The 27,569-nt window shown below is 40.7% G+C and overlaps 1 protein-coding gene across 1 annotated transcript in view; it reads right to left on the bottom strand.

The window, feature by feature from the left end:
• Positions 1 to 27,569, bottom strand: part of FLT4 (fms related receptor tyrosine kinase 4) — a 111,323-nt gene that overhangs the window by 26,572 nt on the left and 57,182 nt on the right. Inside the window, exons 6-15 of the mRNA XM_074292345.1 lie at positions 26,934 to 27,073; positions 21,318 to 21,489; positions 20,333 to 20,450; positions 14,650 to 14,804; positions 13,898 to 14,060; positions 11,272 to 11,410; positions 7,095 to 7,203; positions 5,011 to 5,370; positions 3,689 to 3,835; positions 812 to 943 (exon numbers count right to left, since the gene is read on the bottom strand). Coding sequence (XP_074148446.1) covers positions 812 to 943; positions 3,689 to 3,835; positions 5,011 to 5,370; positions 7,095 to 7,203; positions 11,272 to 11,410; positions 13,898 to 14,060; positions 14,650 to 14,804; positions 20,333 to 20,450; positions 21,318 to 21,489; positions 26,934 to 27,073 — 1,635 coding nt within the window. The remainder of the gene's footprint in view (positions 1 to 811; positions 944 to 3,688; positions 3,836 to 5,010; positions 5,371 to 7,094; positions 7,204 to 11,271; positions 11,411 to 13,897; positions 14,061 to 14,649; positions 14,805 to 20,332; positions 20,451 to 21,317; positions 21,490 to 26,933; positions 27,074 to 27,569) is intronic.

Raw genomic sequence — 27,569 nt, 5'->3', positions numbered from 1 at the left:
CTCCATAGCCCTCTAGGTTGATGTGGGCTTCATGTACCTGTTCTTCCAATTTGGGGTCTTCATTTTCCTGTCTCCTTGCAGCTCAGCAACCAGGTTATCTCTAAAAAGTTCCCTAGGTCTTTGCTAGTCTCTCCCACCCCAGTAATAACAATGAGTATTTATATAGCACTCTGTTTACAAAACACATTGCATATATCATCTCATTTAATCCTCACTACACTCCCGTGAGATGCAAGTATTATAACTACTCCAAGTTTATAGATGAGAAAACAACCTGAGGGAAAGTGATTTGTCTCAGAATTCAAGTGTCTGAGTCAAAATTTGAATACAGGTCTTCTAATTCCAGATCCAGCACATTATCCAAAGTCATCACACTGCCTGAATGTGAGAAAGAGATGTAAGATTGGAAAATCTTATCTAATTGGAAAGCCTGACCCTCAGCAGAGATCTTGTGGTCTGTCCTGGACCTACAAAGACTTCTAACCAGAACCAGAAGACAAGGTAAAACTGAAGTACTGTTTATTCTCCCACTCCTGACCCCCCATTTGAAAATTGTTCCTCTTAGCATTGCTGTCCATAGGAGACTTTGAGCCATTTACTTGCCATTTAGGGGAAGGTTGGAGAAAAAAATTTGGAACACAAGGTTTTGCAAAGGTGAATGTTGAAAATTATCTTTGCATATGTTTTGAAAATTAAAAAAAACTTTTTAAAAAAAGGGAAAAAATGCATTAATATTTTGGAGGTTCTCTCACTGTGCCACCTATGTGTCATGTCCTAAATGGCTGCCCATCCCCAGGTATGGCTCTGCTACCTTCCACAGACACGCTGGCAGAGGAATTGACACAGCCCTTGGCATTGCAGACACTGCACAGGTATCGGCCTGCATCTTCCTCCCGCACCCTCTGGATACTCAGTCTTTGGTTGGAGTCAGCCAAGTCAATCCCTAGGAGAGAGGAAGGAAGGAAGTCAGTGATGGGAAGGAGAGGGAAGAATAGTTTCTCCCTTCTCCTCCTACCCAGCAATACATTCTTTAGTTATTCTCCTGAAGTCTCTCCGAGACCTTCAGGACTGATAACGGCTACTTCTAATCTTTAGAACCTCCTTCCTCCCTGATAGCTAGACTGTGGTCTAGGTCAAGAAGGGTCTGTATTGTATTCTCTGTATCATAGGGCCTTCCACATAGCTATGCTCAATAAATATTTGTTGAATTGAATTTAACTGAATTGGTCATGTATTTCAGATATGTGCATCCTGTTGCCTCATAGAGATTGTGAGCTCCAAAGGCGGGGGCCGTGGCTTATATTGGAGTCACTTATCAGTCAACCTTGACACCAGAAAAAAAGCAAACAAGGCATCTCAGCAGCCAAAGCAGTTGTCACAAAGTCAAATATTTTCTTCACAGAAGAGATCTTCATTCAGAGTCTAGTAATTTGGTTAACACACATTTCTATCACAATTCATTATCTAGTTTCTCAGCCCATAGAATATTAAGATAAGCAAAATTATATGAGAATGAGGATGGCAGAGTACAGTTAGAGGCAGGCACAGTGAGAAGTAATAGCTATGCTGAAGGAAAAGAGAAAGCTATTTAAAAAAACCACCTATAAAATGAAGAGAACTTTTCAAGAACAGTGAGGAGCCCAGAAAAATTCTCAGTATCTCAGCCAAAGACAATTCCTAAGGTTTACAGTGATGAGTTTCAAAAAAAAAAAAAAAGAGGTTCATACCTCTTAGATTGGCCAAGATGACAGGAAAAGATAATGACAAATATTGAAAGGGATATGAGAAAACTGGGACACTGATGCATTGTTGGTGGACACATATGCATTGTGAACTGATCCAACCATTCTGGAGAACAATTTGGAACTATGCCCAAAGGGCTTTCAAACGTGAATATTCTTTGATCCAGCAGTGTCTCTTCTGGACCTGTATCCCAAAGAGATCATAAAAAAGGGAAAAGGACCCAAATGTGCAAAAATGTTGGTAGCTGCCCTTTTAGTAGTGGCTAGGAACAGGAAACTGAGGGGGCCCAGCTGGGGAATAGCTGAATAAGTTATGGTATATGAAGGTAATGTAATGTTATTGTTCTATAAGAAATTATGAGCATGTGGATTTCAGAAAGGCCTGGAAAACGAAACAAGCAGAATGAGGAATACATTGTACATAGTAACAGTAAAATCGTGTGATGATCAACTATGACTGACTTGGTTCTTAGAATTCAGTGATCCAAAACAATCCCAATAAACTTTGGATGAAAAACGCCATCTGCATCCAGAGAAACTATGGAAATTGAATGTAAATCAACACATGCTATATTCACTTTTTTTTTCTTTTTCTTTTTTTTTTTTTCACTTGTAGTTTTTCCTTTTGTTCTGATTTTTCTCTCCCAATATAATTCATAAGGAAATAGGTTAAAAAAATGTACATATATAACAAAAAATTTTTTTTAAATTAAAAAGAGGTTAAATTATGTTTGTTATCCTCTGGTTAGGAAGATTTATATCAGTCTTCCTATGTCTATCCTATCCTATCTACCAGAAGACATAGATATAGATGTATCTATCTATATCCATAGATATCTAGATAGATAGATAGATATCACCCTATATATGTGCTCCATTTTAGAAAATATTTCCATCTATTAGATTAGATTAGAAAGATTCCATCTATCATGGTTAAAAATTAAAGTTTTAGTGCTGAAAGGGGATGCACACTAATATCCTGAAACAGACTGTCTCTAACAATTCTGAATAAAGTATGCCTCCCTTTGCTTCCCTGTATCTAATGCTAGAACTCTGCCATGTTTAGAGCAGATTTGAAGGGATAGCATTACCTTTGTCTCCTCCCCACCTCCCTCACCCAGAACATGTGGACCTTGTCCTTGGTCTTTGCTCTGGCCCATTCACAACATGGAATTCAATGTTCTCTAGCCAAAAGAAATTGCACATTTGATTTGGCTGAGTGTGAGGGACAGAGAGACAACCTTTAAAGTATCCCCCTTTTTCAACACTGATAACAATTTCTTCCTGAATTCAACACAATCCATGGCAAATTTCTGGGAGTAATTGTTCCTAGTCTTCCCTGGAGATGAAGGAAGTACTTTTGGGATTAAGGGATGCTGTTTGCTAATGCCTCTCCCTTAGGTTTGTCCTCTAAGAAGAACAAAAAAGCACCGAATAACCAATCTAACTAATCAGGGGAGCAAATGAACCTTTTCCTTTAGAAAGAATATAAGGTGAGGAGTATAAGAAGGGGTTTTGTGGGGCAGGATTGTCTCCAAGACAAAGCAGGGGCCGTAAGGAGTCTGTATTTCCAATGGGAGGGCCTGAGCCAACTGCTCCATCGAGAGGGAATCTTTTGGAATACAACTGGATGCCCAGTTCTTGGATTTGCTTCCTTTCAGTTTCTTCAAAGCTCCCTTTGAAAAAGTCCAAACTTGTCTGAATTAAACCAAAAGGAAAAGAGATTGTCTATTGTCCACCTCTGAGCTTGATGGGCAGTGGGCTTGAAAGACTATAGTGAAGAGCATGAGACAGGAGCCATCCCTCCCAGAGTCAGAAAAATCAGCAAACAAGAAGATAAACAGAAGAGTGAGAACGGAGAAGGAGAACTGTGGGCCATAGTTCCATGCCTGGGACTTTCCTTTGGGTCTTCCCAGGACCTCCCCACTCCCAGGGCCCCTCCATACCTGATTCTTCCTCCAGTGGCCTCTCATCTTTGTACCAGATAATGTCTGGCACATGGGCCCCAGCCACTGGACATCGCATCTCAATGGAGTCACTGATGTTCACCGAGAGATCAGTCAGGTTCTGTGTGAGCTGGGGTACCTCCAGAGCTGGGGAAAGGGCAATTTATGGGATTAGCTGCAGGGATGTTACCACAGTTAAGAATTTGAGAAGGTAGCAAGGAGGGAATGATGCTGATCTGGGACAACAGAGGACAGAAGAGAGCATCCTGGCGAGATGGTTTGAGGAGGGAATAGAAAAGAGGGGTGGGAAGAAAGACAGGACAATGACATGCATGTGTATATGGAGGACAGAGTGGGGACAGCTTTTCCTCCCAGTACAATATAAGCTCTTAGAGGATAGAGTTGTGTCCAACTCTAGATGACCCCATGGACATTGCCGATGGGGTTTTCTTGGCAAAGTTACTGTAGTATCTAATGGGTCCCCATTTTATCAACGAGGCAAATGGGAGTTAAGTGATTTGCCCAAGATCACATAGCTAGTAAGTGTCTGAGGTCATATTTTAATCTAGGAAGTCTTCCTGATTCTAGGCCCAGGTCTCTATCCATTATATCACTTTGCTGCCTCCACCTAACACATAGTAAGTGCTTAATAAAATGCTAGCTGGTATAGTGGATGGATCATTGGATCTGACACCAAAAAGATCTGCCTCATTTTCCTCACTTGAAAAGTGAGGATAATAATAGCACCTCTCTCCCAGGATTGTTGTAAAGATAAAATGAACCAATATATGTAAGGTCATTTGCAAGCTTTAAAGTTCAGTTATTTCTGACTGACTGAGAACAATATGGGTTTTTCTTGGCAAAGATACTGAAGTAGTTTGCAGTTTCCTTCTCCACTCATTTTGTAGATGAGGAAAGTGAGGCAAAAAGAGTTAAGTGATTTGCTGAGCTTCTCTCAACTAATAAGTGTGTCTGAAGTCACATTTGAACTCAGGGCTTCCTAACTCTATACTCTACTTGGCAGCTAGTGCTGTCCAGCTGCCCCACTATATTATTATTAGCTATTATTAAATACTTTCTGATTTGAATTTATTGAATTTGTGGTTGTATCCCTATGTTTGTATGTTGTTTTTTTGTGTGGGTATTGTGAGGAGAAAGAGAAATGTAGCCATGGAGAGCTGTATAAGACTATCTCTTCATAGCCCATGCTCCCATAGCCATCACTCCATCTCTTCTGCTGCCTTCCTTATGCTTGGTTCTGTATCCCTCTTTGTCTCCCTCTCCCTGACCTCTGGCACCTACTGCCCTCTGGGGCTCCTCACCCTGCACAGAGATGTATTTCTTGTGGCAGTGCTTCTCATGGCTCCGCCGGTCTTGCACTTCACACACGTAATCACCCTCCTCATCAGGGGCGATGTGGGGCAGGGCTAGGCGCAGGGTTGCGTGGCGGGAACCTGGTGTGGAGCTCAGCTGGCCTTCCAGTCGCGTAGCGTACAAATGCACATTCTTGCAGTCGAGCAGGAGTGGGTTCCCCTGAGCATCATGCAGCGTGGACAGGTTCAGACGGTACCACTGAAGATTCTCATAAGTGTAGTTGTCTGCCTGACAGCTGAGGGTCAGGTCCTGGCCCTCAACAGGCTCCTCACTTGGCTCCGACTCAATAGTGAAGCCATGAGGGATAGCTGTAGGAAAGATCATGTGGGTTCCAGGGGCCATGTAGGCTGTCATCCTCACTACTGCCCTGAGACCAAACATCACAAAACTCAAAGGCCTTTTCTTAATTCTTATTCTCCTTCACTTTCCATGCCATTTAACATTTTTCATCATTCTCTTCTTCATGATGTCCTCTTCTCCCTTGGCTTTCATAACATTGCCCTCTGATTACTCCCTTGCTTGTGCTAGTTTTTTTTTAACTTCTCTCACAATCTAAATACAGGAATCTCCCAAAGTCCTAGCCATAACCCTCTCTCTCTAAATCTGTTTCTCTCTCCCTCTCCCTCTCCTTCTCTCCCTCTCCCTCTCCCTCTCCCTCTCCCTCTCCCTCTCCCTCTCCCTCTCCCTCTCTCCCTCTCCCTCTCTCCCTCTCTCCCTCTCTCCCTCTCTCCCTCTTTCCCTCTCTCTCCTCTCTCTCTCTCTCCTCTCCCTCTCCCTCTCTCCCTCTCTCCCCTCTCTCCCTCTCTCCCTCTTTCCCTCTCTCTCTCTCTCTCTCTCTCTCTCTCTCTCTCTCTCTCTCTCTCTCTCTCTCTCTCTCTCTCTCTCTCTCTCTCTTGCCTTGGCAATCTCACTCATCTGCACAACTTCAAGTATCAGATCTTATTTTCATCTCCACCTTCAGATCTCACTGATTTAAGCATTCTCATAGAACTAAACAGAATCTTAGAAATAATTTAATCCAATGCTATCAAACTCAAATAGAAACAGATCTCTGTGGGAAGCATATTGACTTAGAAAAGCACAAAGTAACATTATGTTGTATTTGTATTTATTTTGTTAAACATTTCCTAGTTACATTGTAATCTGGTTTGCAACTTACTTGGATGTTTTGGGGTCTGCCTGTGGACAAAGGTCTTGAGTTTCACCATTCTCATTAGTCTATCCCACTCCCAACCCTTAATTTCCACTTTTCAGAGGAAGAAACTGATTAAATTAATTTGCTCAAAATAATATAGATGGATAGTGACAGATTAGAGACCAGAACCTAGGCCTTCAAAGTCTAGTCATGTACTCCTGTTGTAATTCAATACCATTATCTAGTTTCTGTTGTTACTCTTGGATGTCCTGTAGGCCTCTCAATGGAATATGTCTTAAAAGAGAGCTTCTATTCTCCCTCACCCCAACCCCTTTGCCAAATTTCCTAGTTTTGGTTGAGAGCCTTACCAACCTTCTACCAGGTCTTCAATCTTAAGAGTCCATCTTGATTTTTCTTTCTCCCTTATCTTTTCCCTCCCATCTATCCAGATACCAACTTGTTGAGTCTATCTCCACAATAGCTCATGAACTCATCCCCTTCTTTCTACTCACACAACCTCATTATCTCTTGCCAGATTACTACAATAATTTCCCAATTGGTCTCCTTGCTACTAATCTCTTCTCTCCAAATCATCCCCCATACAGCTGCCAAACTGACACTTCTACAACAAAGATTTGGCCTTGCCTATTCAAAAATTAATGATTCCCAATAACTTCACTGATAAAATACAAAATCCTCAGCCTGGCTTTCAAAGTCCTGTATAAATCAGCCACCTCCTACATTCCCAATAATGTCATTTAACTTCCCTTTATTTGCTTTCCATTTCACTCAGACTGACCTACTAGCCATTTCTCCTCTCCAAACTTTCATCTCCTTCTAAGCCTTTGCAAAGATAAAACCCCATATCTGAAATGTGCTCCCCCTACCCTTACTCACTAGTTACGTAGAAGTAGATGAGTCGCTCATCCTGCCCCACTTTGTTGAAGGTGACACACTTGTACATGACAGAGACATTGGCCTCCTGGATCACCAGCTTGCTCACAGTCTGGAGTGAGAAAGGACATACTACTGAGATTTCTTTTTCCAACCAACGTACCCTTCCCCACGTGCCTAGTTGAGTGATGGAGAAATAGCCTGTGGACATAAAGTAACTGAGGTTTTAGGGCAGTGGTTCTCAAACTGCGGCCCATGGGCCAGATGTGGCCGCTGAGGACATTTATGCGGCCCACCTGGTTATGGCAAATTGGCTGAGGGGTGGAGACAGAGTGTGAGTTTTTGTTTTTACTATAGTCCGGCCCTCCCACAGTCTGAGGGACAGGGAACGGGCCCCCTATTTAAAAAGTTTGAGGATGACTGCTTTAGGGTAACACAGAATGCTAATAGGAAACATTTCCCAGAAGTACTACTTTGCAGCCTTTCTCTCATGGGATAAAACCTATCTGCTTTATTTCCTTAAAGAAAACAGGAACAGTTAGGTGCAAAGTGAACAGACTGCTGCATTCAGAGTCAAAAGGATCTGAGTTTAAATCCTGCCTCAGACACTTCCTAACTGTGTGACTCTGGGCAAGTTTCTTTAACTTCTATTATTTCAGTTTTCTTATCAATAAAATGGGTTAAGAACAGTACCTCCTTTAAAGAGTGGTTATAAAAATCATATAAGATGATCTCTAAAGTGTTTCATAAACTTTAAAACATTATATAATGCTAGCTATTAGCATATGATAGCCAAATATTGATAGGATTCCATTAAAATGACAAAAGGGATGGGTTTTGTTAGTAAAAAATGACAAAAGAAAACACCATTAAAATGACAGAAGAGAAACTTAGGAAGATTTATATGAACTAAAGAGTGAAGTGACTAGAACCATGAGAATAATTTAAATAATTAAAATAACATTGTAGGGACAGCTAGGTGGCGCAATAGAGCACCAGCCCTGAAGTCAGGAGGACCTGAGTTCAAATGTGACCTTAGACACCGAACACTTCTTAGTTGTGTGACCCTGGGCAAGTCACTTAACCCCAATTGCCTGGGCGAGGGGGGACATTGTAAGGAAACTAATTTGGAAGAGTACTTCTCTTTGGAAGAGCAGTGATTAACACAATGACTGACCACAATTCCAAAGAACTGCTGATGAAATATATATACTACATACTAGTTTACTCTGAAGTGATCTTTCACGATATAGAATACAACACACATTTTTGGACATGGCCAATGCAGAAATTTGTTTGGCATGATTATGTGTATTTGTTTAAAAGGATTTTGTTTTTCTTGATTTCTTTCTCAGTGGTGTGGTAGGAAGTAAGAAAGAGAAAATAAATACTTAATTGAAAAATCTTAATTTAAAAAATCAGAAATACATAGTAGACCCTTAAAATAAATTTTTACTCTTTAATTCAATAGTTGATAGTGTCATAGGTCTCAGAATCAGGTGCAAAAGTTTCCCAAACCAGAGGAAAATATTCTCCATACCTTGTACTAAGGTCCTTCTTTCCTGCTCTGGTGTTTTTTAGCTACTGGACTATTCTGGAGCAGTTCTGGGAATATTCTTACTGACTAAGTCACAGCATCACAGATGAAGAACTAGAAGGCATCTCAGAGACCATCTAGGCCTCTCCCCCACTCCCATCTCCATTTTATAAATGAAGAAACTTACGTTCAGAAAGGTTAGTAAATTGTCTCCAGCCATGGAGATAGAAGTATCAGAGAGGATATTAAAACTTGGGTCTTTTGACTCCAGAAACACCTTTTGCTGGAACCCTAATAAGTTCCTGACTAAGTGTTCCTGGTTAGAATGTATGCTCTTTGAGGGCAGGAACTTTTTCTTTGTTTTGCAATTTTTGTATTTTCAGCATTTAGCATAGTGTCTGGTACCTCGGGTGACTTGAGGAAGTGGCAGTTCTTTGTTGTTGTCCTGAGTCAGAGTCATTTCAGTTGTGTCTGAATCTTTGTGACCCCATTTGGGTTTACTTTTTTTTTTTTTTTTTTTTTTTTTTTTGGCAGAGATACTGGCAAAATGGTTTACCGCTTTCTTTTCCAGCTTATTCAAGAGATGAAGAAACTGAGGCAAACACATAAAGTGACTTGGCCAGGGACACACAGTCAGTAAGCATTGGAGGCCAGATCTGAACTCAGGAAGGTGGGCCTTCCTGATTCTATGCCTGGTCCTCTATTCACTTTGCCATATCGTTGTCTATCAGCATGCTGTAAATGCTTAATTAATGTTTGTTGAATTGCAGGAGAGGTTCTTGCCTGGGTCTTTTGCAGGGTTAAATTTCCCTGATAGGCTTTAGTCTTGATGGGAAATAGGATGGGAGATTAAGGGGAAGTGAAAATGGGAAAATACAGGGAACAAAAATGCAGGAATGGAAGTAGGGAGGGACCAACTCAAGACTGCTATAGTTCTCTGCCTGACCCATGGGTGCTCTCTCTGTCTCTATCTTTATCTTTGTGTCTATCTGTCTGTCTCTATAGCTCTGTCTCTATCTCTCTATTTTTCTCTGTCTCTCTCTTTCTCTTTCTGTCTCTCTATCTCTCTGTGTCTCTGTCTGTTTCTTTCTGTGTCTGTCTCTCTTTCTCTGCAGGTTCTATCCCTTCCCTTTCCCTCCCATTCCCTTTCCATCCCCCTCCTGGCCCTGAGGCCACTTCCCGCTAGGCCTTTGAACAGGAAGCATCTTTGGAGGTGTGTATGAAAACAGGAAGTGACTTGAGGAAATGGGAGTCCTTTGTTGTTCTGGGCTTCCATTCCCTCCTCCCCACATGTTGCTTTCTGGGCACAAGCCCCATTTGGGGGCACTGAGTAGACTGAGTAGGCAGACAAGAGGGATGAAAGGGGGGGGAACCATCCTTTTCAGTTATAGTACGGGCAGAAACCAGGTTGCTGGCCTTAAGTAGCTGGCACAACCCAGGCACATCTCCCCCCCACTTGTCTCAGCAGCAAATCCTGGATCTTCTCTCAAATGCATGGATAATTAAGGTTGGAAGTTGTCAATGTTTAATATCCCTCCCTCATCCTAGGAATAGAGGATAGAGCAGAAGCTGGTTTGAGACTGAATGGCAAAAGCCTAAGATCTGGATTCAAGGGCTCTACAATTTACTCCCTTAATGACTCTGGATGAGTCAAATAAGCCTCAGTTTCCCCATCTGCATAATGAGGGAGTTGGATTAGATGATCCCTAACTTAAAATAGCAGGATCTTTTAAGTACAGATCAGGTCTCTTGTGAGGCTTTGAGTCCAGCCACCAGGAGCCCTACTTCAGGCTCCATCCTCAAATTCAGAAGCAGGCTGCTCTCCTGTGTAGTACACAGTAACACATATGTGTCCATAGAAGCAAGGGATGAAAAGGAAAGAGACAATAATTTCTTTCCTCCCAGGAAGAACCTGGGATAGAGTAGTATGTGGTTAGGTATTAAAGTAGATGGAAAGTAGAGGTCCTAGAAAGGTATGCTATATAGAGAATGGTAGATATGGAATCAAGAAGACCTGAGTTTGAATACTGCCTTCAACATTTACTAGTTATATGACCCTGGGCAAGTCAATTACCACTCTAGCCTCAGTTTCCTTAGCAGTAAAATAAGACAATTGAACTTACTGGCCCTTAAAATTCCTTCTAGCCTTACGAGCACTAATCTTGTGAGGAAAGTGCTGAGAAAATCATAAAGCATTACATAAAAATGAATTATTATTTTATTATTGTCACTTTATATATGGGGAATGTGAAATCCCCCCCAAAGTGTCTGACTTTTAAAAATTTCCTAGAGATTGGCAGAAATGACCCTGGCACCCTAGTCTTTGGACTTCCTGGCAGTGATGGTGATGGTGAATTGTCCTCTAATTGAGTCTTCTAATCTGTCTTTACTTCCCTATCTCAGGACCTCAAGGTTGTGTTGGTACCCACCTAAGCATTGGTCACAACAACTCAGAATCAGGGGTTTTTCCTTCTGGCCTCCTCCCTTCTTGTCAGATGGCTGTCTGGGCAGTGCCTAAGGGGTGGGGGGCTACCTTGTCCTTACTCATGGCTTTCTATTTCTGGCCTCATTCATGGTACCTAGCATATAGTAGATGCTTAATAAATGCTTATTAATTCATTCCAGTCCTAGGCTAGCTCTCACTTTGTTTTTGCCTTCCACAGATTCAGTCCAGGTGTCCAGGCTCTCAATGGGGTTCACAGCATCCTGGGCTGACACTTCCCTCCAATCCACACACTGGGGCATTCGGTCCCGCTGATGCCGCTTTCCAGTTGGCTGGCTCCTGTGCTTCCACAAGAAAGAAATAGGTGGGGGGAAATCAGTATTTGGGAGTGTTCCACTCCTCTCAGGAGAGGAGACAAGAGTCAGGTGGCTCCCTTCTCTCTTCCTTGAAGAACTTGGATATATCTAGTGATCTTGGCATGTGTAGGAAGAAGGGCAGAGAGAGGGAAGAGACTAATTTCCCTTTATTCTCAAGGTGAGGTTTCCCACATTTGGACAGTCATTCATTCTCATTCTCCTTTAACACAAATGCTCAATGATACTTTGTCTAGCCAACAGATGATGACTCCAAAAAGATTAGCCATCTCCCCTACTCTGCAGACTATGGCAATTCCTCATTACCTAACAAAATAAGTTTAAACTACTAATCTTGGTAATCAAAATCCTCCATAGTCTGGCCCCAATAAACCTAACCAATACACCCGTCTTAGTGAGGCTCTTGTCTTTGAGCCTCTTCCACATTTAACTTCAATGTCTCTTCTCTCATACCAGGCCCAGTGAGGTCCCTCTCCACACCAGGCTCCTTGACATCCCCTCCCCAAGCTCATTGCCCCCTCTGTATCTTTGCTCTTGTGGCTCCCTGGTCCAAAATGCCATGTTTTTGCCTATCCAAGCCCTATTATCCCTTCAAGGCTCAATCTGGTCCTGTTCCTTCTGTTTCTTCCAGACTATGTCTTCCTCTGAGGGAAGGATTTGGCTCATTCTCTATCTGCTCTAGATTGTGGACTCCTTGAAGGCAGGCTTTTTCTCTGTTGCTGCAGTATTTACCCTATTTCTCCCTCTTTCTCCCCAAGACAGTGAGCTCCTCCAAGGCAGGATATGATTCCTTCTCTCATTTTAGCCCAGGTCCAGCTCTAGAGAGTATTTTTAATGACAAATGAACTGAATGAATTGAATGCAAGTGAGGGAGTGATGGAGAGTTGAGCTACAGAACTACCCACAGATATTTAGTAGTGTGATGATGCACTGCCAGGTTTACAAACTGGAGCCTGAGCCATCCTCTACTCTTTCTTCTAGGAAGAAGTTGGTGAATGGAGAGGTCTTTTGGGAGCCCTCATGGGTGGGAACTTGGGCTCTTGGGAGGGAACAATTGAGGAACTATGTCCCTAGGTTGGGCTGCTGAAGCTTCCCTACAATTTAGTTCTGGGCAGTTTGGGCTCTGCTTCTACTTGTCTTCCTTCTTCCTTTCACAAATAATTAGGACACATGTTAGAGGAAAGCATGATAGAGGGAATGAGGTGTCACTGGATTCCAATCCTGGCTCTTCTATTAATTATATTAGTCATTTTGAGCAAATCAGCTAACCTCTCTGGGTTTCAAGTTTTACACATATAAAATGAGATATGGTTGGGACTAGATTATCTCAAAAATGCTTACTAATGCTAAATCTTTTAATTTGCAGCTCAAATTGGGATTTTTTGGGAAGTGGCAGGGCAGGATCTGTCTCCCTGGCTAGAAGCTCACACCCTGGGATGGGGTCAGTGAGTCAGAACTTGCACATGATAGCCAGGGAGAAGGGGGGATCAGGCACAGCAGGGGGGCGGGAGAGGGGCCCTGGTTGGGGAGAGACTCAGTTGGAAGATCAGCATAAACAACAGGAAGGAAATCAGTCAGGAGCATCCCAGAGCCAGGACTCACTGGCCTTGGACACAACACTGCTACTCATCACCCCTCCAATTTCCTACTGCCAAGACTGCCACAAGTACCCAGCTTCTTCTCTATAGCTGCCCTGAGAAACCACTGAGGATCATTATTATCAGTCTCTTTGCATTATCCACATTCTTCCTCTTTCTCTTCTCTCTTTCTTCTCTGTCTCATCTGTCTGTGTATCTCTTTCCCTCTTCCCCCTTTCTCTGTCTCTCTCTCTTCCCTTCTCTTCTATCTCTGTCTCTCTTTCTCTCTCTCTTTCTCCCTCCCTCTCTGTCTATTTCCTTCACTCTCTCCCCCCTTCTTTCTCTGTCTCTCCCTCTCCTCTATCTCTATCTCTGTCTCTCTCTCTATTCCCCTCTTTCTCTCTTCTCCATTCCTCTGTCTCTCATTGTCCCTCTCTCTCTCTCTCTCTCATTATTCTGATCACATTACTACCATGATCTAAAAAGTAACCATGGCTCGCTCTCTTTTGCCAAAGTTCAAATTCTTTAGCTTGGTATTCAAGGTCCTCCCAACCTAGCTCTTCAGCCCTACCTTTATACCACTCAATTTTATGTCCTCTACACTCCAGCCTCCTCAATCTCCTCACTGTTCTCTGAACATGACTTATGCTTTAATGATTGTATTCTTCTAGCCTCAAATGACCTCCCCTTGCTTATCCATTTATTTAAATCCTATTCCCTTTTCAAGACCTGGCTTAGGTCCTTTATCCACAAAGTCTCCTCTGATTGCCACAAAGTACAGTTAGGTAGGGGAAAAATTAGGATGAGGGTTGAAGCTTAGGTACAAGTTAGGGTCAGGAATGTGACTAAAATCAACCCTGCGAGGTGATACCCACAGGCTGCGTCTAGAGAACATCTTGCAGGGTGTCCAGGGCCTCCACTGCCACTGGATGACATCAGGTGGCGGTGCCCCATACACGGTACAGGTGAGGGCCTGGCGGCTTCGGCGAGAATAAATGCTGGGTGAAGATGCCTCCTTCTCAAGGATGTGGGGAGGAACTGTGCACAAAAGAACAGACTGATAGATGCGGATGGCAAGGAAACCTTAAGTCCATCCTGGAGATTTGTGCTACCTTCCCTCCTCTGCCCATCTCCAACTTTCCCACTCTAATTTCCACTATCATGAGGGGTGGGGATAGGGGGTTGGCTGACCAGGGTGACTCTCAGAAACTAGGCAGGATGTATGTCGGGGCAACTCAGTCTGGAGGACATGTGTGTGTGTGTGTGTGTGTGTGTGTGTGTGTGTGTGTGTGTGTGTGTGTGTGTGGAGAGTGGATTTGACTATAGCTGTGACCCACATTCCTTTGGTCCATTCACTATTGTCCCATAATACAATGTCCTTTACCCCCGTTCCTGCCATCTATATCTCTTTTTCGACTGTGTTTTCCTCTACCATCTTCTTATCTTATCTCTTTGGCTGTATTCTCTTCTGAGCCCTGGCCCTCATCCCAGTCTTTATTCATCCCTGTCCCTTATTCCCTTTTCATTCATTCCCCTCCATTCCCCTGCCTCTACTAGTACCATTCCCCTTCCCAAATCTGGTATGTTTCCTACAAACCTGGCCCAGTCCCTCTCCCTTGGGTCATACCATTCACTACCAGCTCCAGGCTGATTTCACGTCTCAGGCCAGCCTGCCTGTTCCACAATGCCAGGGTGTAGGTGCCCGCATTCTGTTCGGTCACATCCTTGATTACTATTGAATGTGGAGACTGGCGCCCAGAGACAGGCTTCCCATCCTTGTACCTGGAGGCATAGAGGAACTCAATCCTATACCTGTTGGTATTAGAGCCTCATCTTGCCCCATCATTTGTTCTGGTTCCAAACTGGGCAGAGGAGAACCAGAGGATCACAGCTGAAAAAGGAGATTATTTAACCTAATTCCCTCATTTTATAGATGAGGGAAGCCCAGAGAGATAATGTCAGCTAGCCAAAATCATGTCATTATTGGAATTAGGGCTTTTCAGAAGAAGTTTGGATGAGCTTCATCATGCCATATTAAAATAGCAACCAACAGTAATCCCAGTTGCTCTGAATATGCACATTCAGCTCCCTTGTTCTCTTAAAGTAGGATATGACACTACCTTTGAATCACCCAATTGTATTTCCTGGTCTCTGGGACAACTCATTCACACACCATTTTCTTTGGCACTTGGGGATGGCTATGGCATTTGAGAAGTTGTTGATTTGTTCATCCTTCCTTCCCAAAGAGGACCAGTAACATCACCAGGATGTTGTGCATGAAAATAAGTGGGACAGAGTTATAGAAAGTTATCAGTCTCATTTTCTCCTCCAACTTCAGTGATTAGACAAAGCCAAGATGCCTGGCAGTGGCCCAGGATACAGGGGTGTCCTGGGCTTTTCTAAATTATGGGCTTTTCCAGTCTAAGGTAATGCCCATTCAATGACTAAAGGCTAGGTAAGAATTGGGACAAAAGAGACAGTCAGAAGTAAACCCAGTGTGATTGGCTTAAAACAGAGATAGAGTTACAAAAGCAAGAAAGACTATCTCTTAACAGAGGCCATTGGGTGGCCCAGTGGATAGAGTACCAGTCCTGGAATCAGGACAATCTTAGTTCAAATCTAATCTTAGAATCTCTTGTTCTCTTGTTTTGGTCTACTTCAGTTCCACACCTATAAAATGGGGATAAGAATAGCACCTCTCTCTCTCAGGGTTATTGTGAGCATCAAATGAGATAACATTTGAAAAGTGCTTAGCACAGTGTCTGGCATATGGAAGACACTTAAATGCTTATTCCTTTCCCTTCCGAACACATCAGGCTTTGACTTTCATAGGAGAGTTGACTTTACAAGAGCAGTGATGAGAGTCCTGGCAGATAGCAGAATTGAGTTTAAATCCCAACTAAAGTCCCACCTAGTTCCCTTGGAGATAGATGACATGTTTGCCAAGCACTGGGCTCATTCTGGTTGTCTCTCTGAGGATAAGATTCTCTTGCTAGATTGAAATCTGTTTAGTGAGTGTGGTCTGGGAAAATTTCTCTGTCAGGCTCAAGAAGGGTTATGTCTGTGCTTAGTGAGGGCAGAGATACTAGGAAGAAGCACTCTGAGGAGGGTCTACACTTAGAGATCAGGAATTCAGAAGAAATTTTTTTGTTCTTTCAGTGATTTGCTGGCAGATCACTCTTTTGCAGTCTGTAGAAGGTTTCTAGGAGCTGGGTTAAGCTAGAGGCCAGCTTGGGGAAGGGATCTGGTGGCTAGTGTTGCTCAAGTGATTAGGGATGTGATATAATTAATATAATGTAATTAATGAAAATTATTTATTCTTAATATCAAGTACAGGGCCTGGAGCTAATAAATGCTTACCAATTGATTGATGGGCATAATAAAGCATTTATTAAGTATTTACTATATGCCAATCACTGGCTGAACACTGTATATACAATAAAAGCAAGACAAATAACTTTCATTCTAATGGAGGAAGCCAATCTATAAAGGGGGTCAATAAATTGTCTAGTTGAGTAGGGGCATATGATACAATTCAAACAGAGTAAGATCAGATCTATACCAAATGTTAGAGCTGGGAAGGCTCTTCTGATGAAGTGCAATTTGTGATGAAGTCTGTGCCCTGAGCACACCTGGGATACTGAAACAGTCAGCAAATTTTGTCCAGTAGAAATTACTTTTAATAAAACAATGTACACCATGGGTTGTCATCACTGAAGACATATCACTACCTTACTAATAGAAGAACTGAACTCTGTCAATATTGCTGTTCTCCTGTTAATGAAGCAGATGAGGAAGTTGCAGCTACATGGAAAGATGACTTACATGATCACTTGAAAAGTCAAGGGAGTTAAGGGCGTTGCTTTTGTCTCTCACTCAAGGCAATAAGAAAAACCATTCATAGGACACGTGTGATATTGCCTTACAACAGTGATGATGAATATAAGAAAAAAATAATCATGAAGATTCTCACTGCTTATGCATCAATATCTGGTGCAAAAGATGAAAAAGTAAGGAAATTCTTTGAAGAACTTAAGCACCTGAAAATGCTTCAAGTTAAGTAAAGCGACAGTTTGATAGTCAATGATTTCAATGCAAAGATGGGTACAGGTGGTGATAGCCAATAGGACGTCAGAAAATGTGGGTCAAGTTGAGAAAGACTCCAAAGGCTTGTAGAATACTCAGAAATCTTACATTTATACATCATAAATTCAGAAGACAGACCCAAGCTGCTGTTGTTAAGTCATTTCAATTGTGTCTAATTCGTCATGACACTATTTGAGGTTTTCTTGGCAAAGTTACTGGAGTGATTTGCCATTTCCTTCTTGAACTCATTTTACAGATGAGGAAACTGAAGCAAACAAGGTCTTTCCCAGGGTCATAAAGCTAGTAAGTTTCTGAGGCCATATTTGAATTCAGGTTTCCCTTACTTTAGTGCTCTATTCACTGTGCCATCTAGCTACCCCCAAAGATGCTAGATATAGTAAACTCAGGACACCATCATGAAAAAAAAATTGACTCTATCTTATGGGAAAGGAGATGATTGTTTATAGAAAATTAGTCACATAAAATTGAGCAATCTATATAGTCTACTACTATGGAGAAATATGATGAAATATTATAGGTAAAATTATCTGTATTACACAAGTTAAAAACTGAAAACAAAACAAACATACAGCAAGTCTCAACTAAGTTACATCATCTTAAGAAAACAAAACCATTTTTTCTTAAGTATATCAGCCAATTTAATCCTTTTAAAATGTTTTGAAACAGTGAAAAAATGAGTTTTCTTTAGAAATTTTGCTTTGCCGTTCACTCAAAGATGAAACTGGCATGAAAGCAACAAAAAGAGTGAAACAGACATGTTATTATTGCCATAATGGTCCACTTCATCATCAATGACAATGGCATCAGCATATTCAGGCCCTGACACTTCACTCTGTGATATACTCATGAGGAAGTAGAAATGGCTCTTAGGAAGAAGGAAACATTAAGAGTGGCTGGATTGACCTAAATAAGTACACACCAAGAAAATCTTTGCTGGGTATAACACAATCTTGAAAGCATTGTAGATTTTTTTTCACAAGATATTTCAGGATAAGAGAGATACTCAAAAGTATAAGAAGAAAATCATGGATAAGAAGATGCTACTAGCATCTGAACCATATGTCTACTCTCTCATCTTTACAAAATGTTTATGAGAACAATCTATGAATGTATTAAGGATATCCTTGATGAAAACAGAAGGTTGCAAAATTCCCCTGAATGATATTCCATAGCATAGAACAGCTTGACAATCACACAGTTGATTGAAAGGTACAAAGAATACAAGATTTTTTGGGTACCTTTTGTCACAAAGATTTTTGACTCAGTTGATCAAAGTGCAACCTTTCAAGACTCTAGTCTAATAAGGAATGTCTCATAATATTTTAAGACTGTACAAAATTCCTTGATAAATGCAACAACAAATTATTATTGCTTATTATTAAGCAAGTATAGCTATGTCTTCCATTGTGACAAATGAGGTTGTATGCAGGGCCTAGACTGAAGAGAGATTCTCCATAAATGATGAGGTCCTCCAGATGACATTATGCAATTTATTGCACCAATATCCAGAACATGAAAAGAAAAAGCCTCTTTAATGGAATCTATGATTACTCAAAAAATCATTCTATAGTAGAGGTGAGCAAACTAGGCCTGGGGGGTCAAATCCAGTTCTCTGCTTGTTTTTGTGTGGCCCTTAAGAATGTTTTACATATTAAAATAAACTTTAATATAAAACAATTCTTAGCTGGAGGATAGGCTGGGTAGAAGGCTGGGTAGAGTGCAAAAAGATAAAGAGCTAGATTTGGCTCTCAGGCCTAGTTTACTAACTCCTTTGTCTATAGGAAAAAGAAAAATGGATGAAAATGCCTATTATCCAAATTATGACATGAATTTGGAAGGGAAGTCCATGGAATTTCTTTATTTGTAAGTATTTCTTCAGTTATTACAGAAGGGCAATGATATGGACATAGCATTGAACAAGAGAAAAAAAGATCTCATGGCACTGGGGAAATTGTGCAACTCTTTCAACTATCCTAAGCTGCTCTTGTATAAAACTTCCAACTTTTCAACTTAATGCAAGATGGATGCAAGCAGACTTCAACATATTTCCAATAAAGACCCATGTGAAAGAAATAAAAGGCTTATGAACAAAAAAAGGCATTCATCACAAAGGCATTGTGGTCCATCCATGAAGTAAGAAGGAGGGATAATAGATAGATAGATACTCTGAATGCTACAATAAAACTCATAGGATATAAAATGCCCTGGCAGAAGGTCTCCAGCACAATGAGTAGATCCTTTGTGAAGGACCAATGAAAGACCATAAGCAAAAATCATGTAGGATAAAAAGGTATGAAAGAGTCTCAATCTGCATTAATGGAGGGAATACCTACATAAATGAGATCATAGATCACTTGAAATAAGCTTATACAGAAGCAAAAGGGAATATAGTCACTCTTGTATGAAAGCAGAAGGTAACCAACCACCTGTCATAATTGTTGTTGATAAGTTGCATCAGGCAAATTTCTGTTAGCTCTTCATGGGAAGAGATTACATTGGGTAATTTTTTCCATATTCCTATTTCTGGAGTTTAACATGGAGCCTTGCACAGAGCAAACATTTGATAGAAAATTTATTGAGTTTATAGGAGGGAATACTATACTGGGGAAAGGCTGGACTACTTAGTAATTAATATTAATCCTCATTTTACTGGTAAGAAAATTAAAGCATTGAGAGCTGATGTGGTTTGTCCAAGGTCATTCAATTTGTAAGTGTCAAACCTGGAATTTGATCCTTGGTTTCCTTGGCTCCAAGTTTCATTCTGTTTTCCATAGCAGATATTGTTGGAAGTTCAGAACAGCAAGAAAATGGGAACAGGAATGAATAAAATGAGAGAATGATAACCAGTTTCCATGATGAAAATATTATAAAGGATATAAGAGGCTGGGATTTGAGGGAATTTGGGTGTGATAAAACATTGGATATGAGAGGGCTAGCAAATTCAGTAATCCACTTTCTTCTAGGCTCTGCCACATTCTGTGTAGCACAAAGAGGTACAATTAGAATTAACTTTCATGCCTCCTAGGCAAGACTTCCCCTCTACTTTCCTGATCTTGGCCCTCAGTGAGGAAGTGCTATCCCTAATCCCCTTAAATCTCCTTTCTGATCCTTCCAGCTTTTGGAAGTGATGGCATGTTGGGGTTAAGGAATTAGGGAACCAAGAGGGATTCAAAGGGTATTTCTGGAGGTGGGAAGGAGGTTACCATTGGAATTCTGGTGGGGGATATGCTGCCACCTTCACTGGAAGCTTCACCAGGTCATCTCCTGCTGTGGCCTCGATCACAGGGCCCTTCAGCCAGTCCACACTAATGAAAGGTTTGTCTGTGAAATGGAGAGAACAGGAGTAAGGCAAAGACCTTTTTTATGGTCAAAGATGAATTCTTACGTTTTTTAAAGACAACTCAAATGCTATCTCTTCCAAGAAGGAATATCTTATTCTAGACTATAAACTGGATTGTAAACTTCTTGAAGGCAGGTAACAATTTTATTTAAACTTTTAGAAGTTGACACAATTCTCTGCATAAGCACATAAATATTTGTTAATTTGCTTTTAATGACTATTAAATTTCTCACCAGCCTTAAAAAGGAAATGGGCTCCTTAACCTTGCTGAAGTATGAAGACAGAGAAGTACAGAAGGAACAAAGAGCAGTGAAGCTGGACAGGGAATGTAGACTTGAAAGCCCAATCAATTGGAACAGATATAGATGGGAGACACTAGGTAAAGACATGAAACAGAGACACAGAGTCAGTCTCTAAAGAGTAAAAGAGAACTAGAACACAGAGCAGAAACATGGGATGGAGACACTGACTAAGGGGTCACTAAGCTGAGTCAGCAATCAAGGACTCAATTCCTTTAGGTCATTTGCAAATGTAGGATGCACGGGTGAGCGCGGGCACACACACACACACACACACACACACACACACACACACACACACACACACACACACACACATCTCTACAAAGGCTTCTGGTGAATGAATGAATGAATGCATACAGTGATGGATAGATTACAGATCTATAGCCTTTATGGTTATGGGCAACACATATCTATGTGTCTTATGAGGGGGAGGGTTAAATGGGGTTGAGGCAGAAAGAAAGCCTCCTCTGTGTCTCCCTTTGTTCCTTCCTCTTCCAAATACTGTACCCAAGGGCCTATCCTCTCCAGACCCAATTGTGGCCATACCGTGCACAATGACCTCAGTGCTCTCCCTGAAGTTCTGGACGCCATTGCTGGCTTCACACACATACTTTCCGAGGTCTTGTTGGCTCACATTCTGGATGACCAGGATGCTGGATAGTTCTGTGTGCGTCTGTTGGGAGCGGCGCTCAGGTGTCACGGCCCCAGCTCGTTCTGTCTGCCAATGGGAGGGAACAGGAGAGGTCAGCATCCTGCCTCTGCCCCCTTTCCTGACTTTGATACCTTGTGTTCCCAGAGGACAAATCATCAGGTAGTCCATTCTTCTTGTTGTTCATCCTTTTTTCTCAAAGAGGACTTAAGACATCTGGGAGCTGACATCTTGACTTGCAAGTGAATTGGATTTAAATGAGGCAGAGCTGTGCAAAATCATTAGCCTTGCTCTCTCCTCCAGACTTGTATAGCCCCACTGTCTTCAGAAGAATGGTAGCCTTGTTTTGGGTAAGAGGGAGGGAAGGACTAGGATACTGACTTTTGTGAAAAGGAATGCCCAAGAAACAGGTTATCTAGGATTTCCTCAGAAGCTTGAATCCAGTTCTTAAGGTGACCCACCAGCACCTCCTCTCAAGAGAATCTCCCATAGATTCTGATAACCTAAAGTTCTACAGGGAAGGTGGCCTAAGCGATATAGGAAATTCTTGATGATAAAATTTAACAAAAAATTATTTCAGTGAGATTAAAAAGAGCAAATTGCTTAAAAATAAAATTGTGGCTACACAAAGACCTCAGAAGTTGATTCAGGAAAAAGAAAAACAGAGAAGATGGGAACAAGAATTAATAAAATAAGAAAATGAATAAAATGATGACATGGCTCAGAAGAAAAAGTCTTAAAATTAGTAAAGCTCAAAATGAACTGAAGCTGTTAACAAATGCTAAGAATATATAAACAACTTCTTTTTTATGTTATGTAGGGAACAAGAGATAGAGCCAATAAAGGATAGAATGATTACTGACTGGGATAGATGATGAAAATGAATGAACTTAGAAAACAGAGCTACTTAATGCTTATTGTGATTTTTCTTATTAAGAAAAAGATTTTATGATTAGAAAGAATTTATTATTTTGATTTGCCATATGACTTTTAATATATTTATTTAACATTATATTTTCCCCCAATGATATGTAAAACAACTTTTAACATTCATTCCAAAAATTGAGTTTCAAATTCTCTCTCTCTCCTCTCTTCTTTCATTGAAAAAGCAAGCAATTTGATATGAATTATACAAGTGCAGTCATGTAAACATATTATCAATTATTATTAATTACCATATTACTAATAAGTCATATTGTGAAAGAAAACACAGATTTAAAAAAAAATCCAAGAAAAATGAAGTAAAAAAGTATACTTTCAAATACCTTCAGACTCTACCAGTTGAAAGAAAAGATTTTCAAAAATGTTTATAATATTCTAAATCTCAAGAAAAACGAGTAAATGATAAGAGTCCCTAGTTATCTTTGTCATTGGGCCTAAACCAACTGTTTCCTAGTATACTGAAAGAGCTGACTTTGATAACCTCTTAGTGATCCATCAAAAATCATGGAGAAAAAGTCACTATTGATCATAGAAATGCAAATTAAGACAACTCTGAGATATCACTATACACCTGTCAGATTGGCTAAGATGACAGAAAAAGATAATGACGAATGTTGGAGGGGATATGGGAAAATTGGGACTACTAATACATTGTTAGTGGAGTTGTGAACGAATCTAACCATCCTGGAGAGCATCTTGGAACTATGCTCAAAAAGTTATCAAACTTGTATACCTTTTGATGCAGCAGTGTTTGTTCTGGGCTTATATCCCAAAGAGATCTTAAAGGAGGGAAAGGGACTCACATATGCAAAAATGTTTGTGACAGCCCTTGTTGTAGTGACTAGAAACTGGAAATCAAATGGATGCCCATCAATTGGAGAATGGTTGAATAAGTTACAGTGTATGAATGTTATAGAATATTATTGTTCTGTAAAAAATGACCAACAGGATGACTTGAGAGAGGCCTGGAGAGACTTACATGAACTGATGCTGAGTGAAACAAGCAGAACCAGGAGTTCATTGTACATGGCAACTGTACAAGACTATATGATAATCAATTCTGATGGAAGTGGCTCTCTTCAATAATGAATTGATTCAGACCAGTTTCAACTGTTTAATAATGAAGAGAGCCATCTACACCTAGGGAGAGGACTGTGGGAACTGAGTATGGACCACAACTCAGCATTTTCACTCTTTCTGACTCTTTCTGTTGTTATTTGCTTGAGTTTTTGTTTTTCTTCTCAGGTTTTTTTTCTTTCTAGATCCAATTTTTCTTGTGCAGTAAGATAACTATATGGATATGTATACATATATTGGATTTAACATATATTTTAACATGTATTGGAATACCTGCCATCTAGGGGAGAGGATGGGAAAATTTGGAACAGGTTTTGCAAGGGTCAGTGTTGAAACATTACCCAAGCATATGTTTTGTAAATTAAAAGCTTATAATAAAAAAATCATGGAGAAAAAGAGAGGATCAGAGGTGGTGGGCACATGTTATATAAATTTAAGTTTTAAAATGTGTGTATGTGTGTGTATATACATATATATATGTATATTTAAGACACAAAGTAAGAGGACACAGTTTGAAAAATATAGTTTTGATATTATTAAGAAGATAACTTGTGATAATTTAGAAATGGAAGGAATAATCACCAAAAGTTGGTATGAGTTCATCAAGAACAAATATATGAAGAAACTTGTTTCCTTTTTTGATAAAGCTACTTGGTTGATAGATCAAGGGAATGCCACAAACATAGCATGCTTGAATTTCAATAAGACATTTAAAAACATATCTGGAAAATGATGAGGAGTTGAAAGGTACCAAGGGACTGGTCAGGGATAAAGAGAGTAATAAATGTCATAATGGGGCTTCAAGGATTCAAGCTAAGCACCTTTAACATCCCATTAAATATAAGGGAGAATATTCATTGTCATCTCCTGGTACCTTGGTAACTTTCCTTAGTTTTTCAATTTCTCCAGTTGGCCTACCTTTTTGTCCACAACAAAAACTAAGAAATCCTCTCTAGAGCTGTTTATTGTGTAAAGGATGGGGAGGAGGAGAAGAAGGAATAGGAGAGAAATGCCAAGGCAGGAGAAATAAGAAAATGTTTTGCTTCCTAGAAATAGAATGATTGGAGTTTAGGAAGGAATAATGGGTGGTAGATATCGGAAAAAGAAAGAAGGCTCAGAGGAGGGAAGAATATTGATCATACAGGGACTGGTCTGGGGATGAGAAGTACTGTAAAGTCTACATTGACCAGAAGCCTACAAATGAATCAACTATTAATTGCCTATTATACCTAGGCTCTCTGTGAGGTGCTGGGAATCCAAAGACAAAACTGAAACAGTTTCTGCCTTCAAGGAGATTCTACCCTCTCAATCCTTGCTCATGTATGCAGCCTGAAATGCTCAGCCCTGCTCGGGGCATCAGTTGTCCAGGAGAGCACCAGGATCTCCAGAGAATAAGTCAGGGAGTGAGTTCTAGACAGCAGGGCTGATAGAGGCAATCTTTATAGGCTGCCTGGGAGTTTTATTGTCCTGAGGTTAGAAAATGGGCAAGGGATGGAGGCTTCAGTTCTACAAAGATAAACAGTGATGACAATAAAAGGAGCATGACTCTAGTGGGAAGAAGAGAATCTTCCAATCCTGTGAGAAAAAGAGAGAGAGAGAGAGAGAGAGAGAGAGAGAGAGAGAGAGAGAGAGAGAGAGAGAGAGAGAGAGAGAGAGGAGAGAGAAAGAGAGAGAGACAGAGAGACAGAGACAGAGAGAGACAGAGAGACAGAGAGAGAAGCAGAGGCAGAGAGATAGCATGTGAGAGAGTGAATATGTTATGTTAAGTCAGTGGGATAGAATGGGGAGGCAGCGTGGTCTATGGAAAAGAGGCATATCCTTGGAATGAAAGACCTGGTTTCAAATACCACTTCTGGTGCCTACTATCTTTGCAAGCTTAGATAAATTATTTAATCTCCTTGGGGCTCAGTTTCCTCATCTGTAAAATGAGGATGTTGCAGTCTGGCATGGGAGACTTCTTCTAGCTCTAGTATAGACTTTATGAACAGTGAACAGGAGATGAGAGAGACACTGAAGCAGTGCTGAGAAAACAGATATCAGCTTCCCATATAGCAAGGTGTTTTAATGGACATGATGGGCTGGGGATTGTGCCATGGGAACAGTCATGAAGATGCTTCTCCTGGTTTGAGGGTTTCTCTTTTGGAAAGGAACCTGAACAGCAGCATGGATGAATAAAAAGGGAAATAGGGAAGAACTGAGTTCAGATCTTGTCTTAGATGCTTACTGGCTGACCCTGGACTAATCTTTCTGTGCCTCAGTTTCCTTGTCTGTAAAAGAAAGAGGCTAGACAGTTCTAAGTCTAAATTGCTCTTTGAGCTTTATGATTGTATGGTGAGTACTAAGAGTATAGTGATGTCATTTAACACATTAGTTGGTATGAGATAGACTATTTCTAGAATTCTATAATATTTTAAGAAAGATAGTTTTTTTCTTTGTTTTAAAATATTTCATCAGAGAGGGAGCAATTATTTAAGCTGGTCTTCCTTGATGAAGGAACAAGGTATGTTAAGTCTGAGCCTCTTTTCTGAGCCTCCATTCCTTACCTGTAAAATAAATATGTTCAACATTGCCTCAGCAAGAGTTTTGTGATATTGAAATGACATAATAGATATTTGTAAGCCTTTTGTAATCACCAAGTATTATAGAATTGTGAGGAATAATTATTGCTTTTGTTAATTTTGGGAAGGTATAGACTTATGATTTCGTTGGTATAAGACACTCCCAAGGAGGAAATTCCTTATTATTAATGTAAACTGGCACATATTTTGCAACTTAAAGGCAGAGACTATAAAGAATTAATTGGGGCATAGAGAGAATAAATGACTTGCCTAGGACCATACTGCCAGTATGTAAACCAGCTCTTCCAGATTCTGAGGCTAGTTCTCCTTATCTTTTATTCATCTTGGCCTTCATGACTGGTCTTTAGTTATTATGTTAATAATAGAAATATAATTATATCATGATATAATTAACATGACATCAATTATTAACTAACCCAATATGGGTTATACTCAATAGATATATTCATGATTATATCAGTTATGTTAGAATTAATACAATTCTATTAATTATCTTTACTATAACTTGAGAAATTAGAGTTTGGGCTTTCCCCTGAAGAGCAAATATTTAATTTCAGTGTCTTTTGCCTCTTGAGACCCAGTGTTATGATCCACATGATCCTATGGGTAACTCTAAAGAGCAAAGTATTAAATGGATATGAGATGATTTGAGAGATTTGAACAAAAAGTATATCCAAGTGATGGACGCTCCTTACCAAAGGGAAGGCTGACAGGCATAAAATGTGTGGAGGGAGGGATTGGCCAGAATTCATAGGAACCAGGAGAATGTGAGGGATGGTTGTGATGAGCCATGGGGAGTAAAGCCCTAATCATTCCATGGATACATACCAAGGAACGGCCAGCCCACTTGGGGAAGGATATAAGTAAGGAGGTCTCCCTAGCCCACGGAGGGCTGGAAAGAAGAAGAGGGCTAACCTGCTTCCCAGGATAATCCCACTGGAAGGTAACTCCTGAGTTGAACTCGGCCCACACGGTACAGTTCAGAACCAGCTTCTCCCCCACCAGCAGCTCCAAGGCTTTCTTCGGATATAGCTGAATGTCATATAGCTCATTTCCTGGGGGACACAGGCAAACACAGAACATAATACAGTAACACAGATCACACAAAACAACACATACACTCAATAATATAAAACATATAAACAACACAATTGATTCAGTAATACAGCAAAGTAATGGAGCACAGGACAACTCTTACAACAGATAGCACATATGACAGATATAGCAAATACAAAGAAAGATGCATGCATGCACACATAACAATACACAGAGACATATGTATATACAAAAATGATTCCTAAACTCTAGCTAGAGTCTCTGGGATTGCCTCCTAATCCCTCCTCTTTCCTACCAGCTCCATATCCAATATCACCATTACCAGGGCTGTGAGCCCCAGAAGAAGTGGGAAACACATTTCCCTCCCTGGACTCAGGAACTGGAGAAATTTTCACGGTTCTCATTCTGGTGGCACCTTATAAACAGGGGCTTGGGGCCAAGGCTGGAGTGAGCTCCTCTGGGATAAACATGAGGGGGATACCCTATGATGTGACA

Source organism: Sminthopsis crassicaudata, chromosome 2, assembly GCF_048593235.1.
Source record: "Sminthopsis crassicaudata isolate SCR6 chromosome 2, ASM4859323v1, whole genome shotgun sequence".
Taxonomy (NCBI): domain Eukaryota; kingdom Metazoa; phylum Chordata; class Mammalia; order Dasyuromorphia; family Dasyuridae; genus Sminthopsis; species Sminthopsis crassicaudata.
Note: the sequence above shows the minus strand (reverse complement) of the source record. Positions and strands in the feature narration are given on the sequence as shown.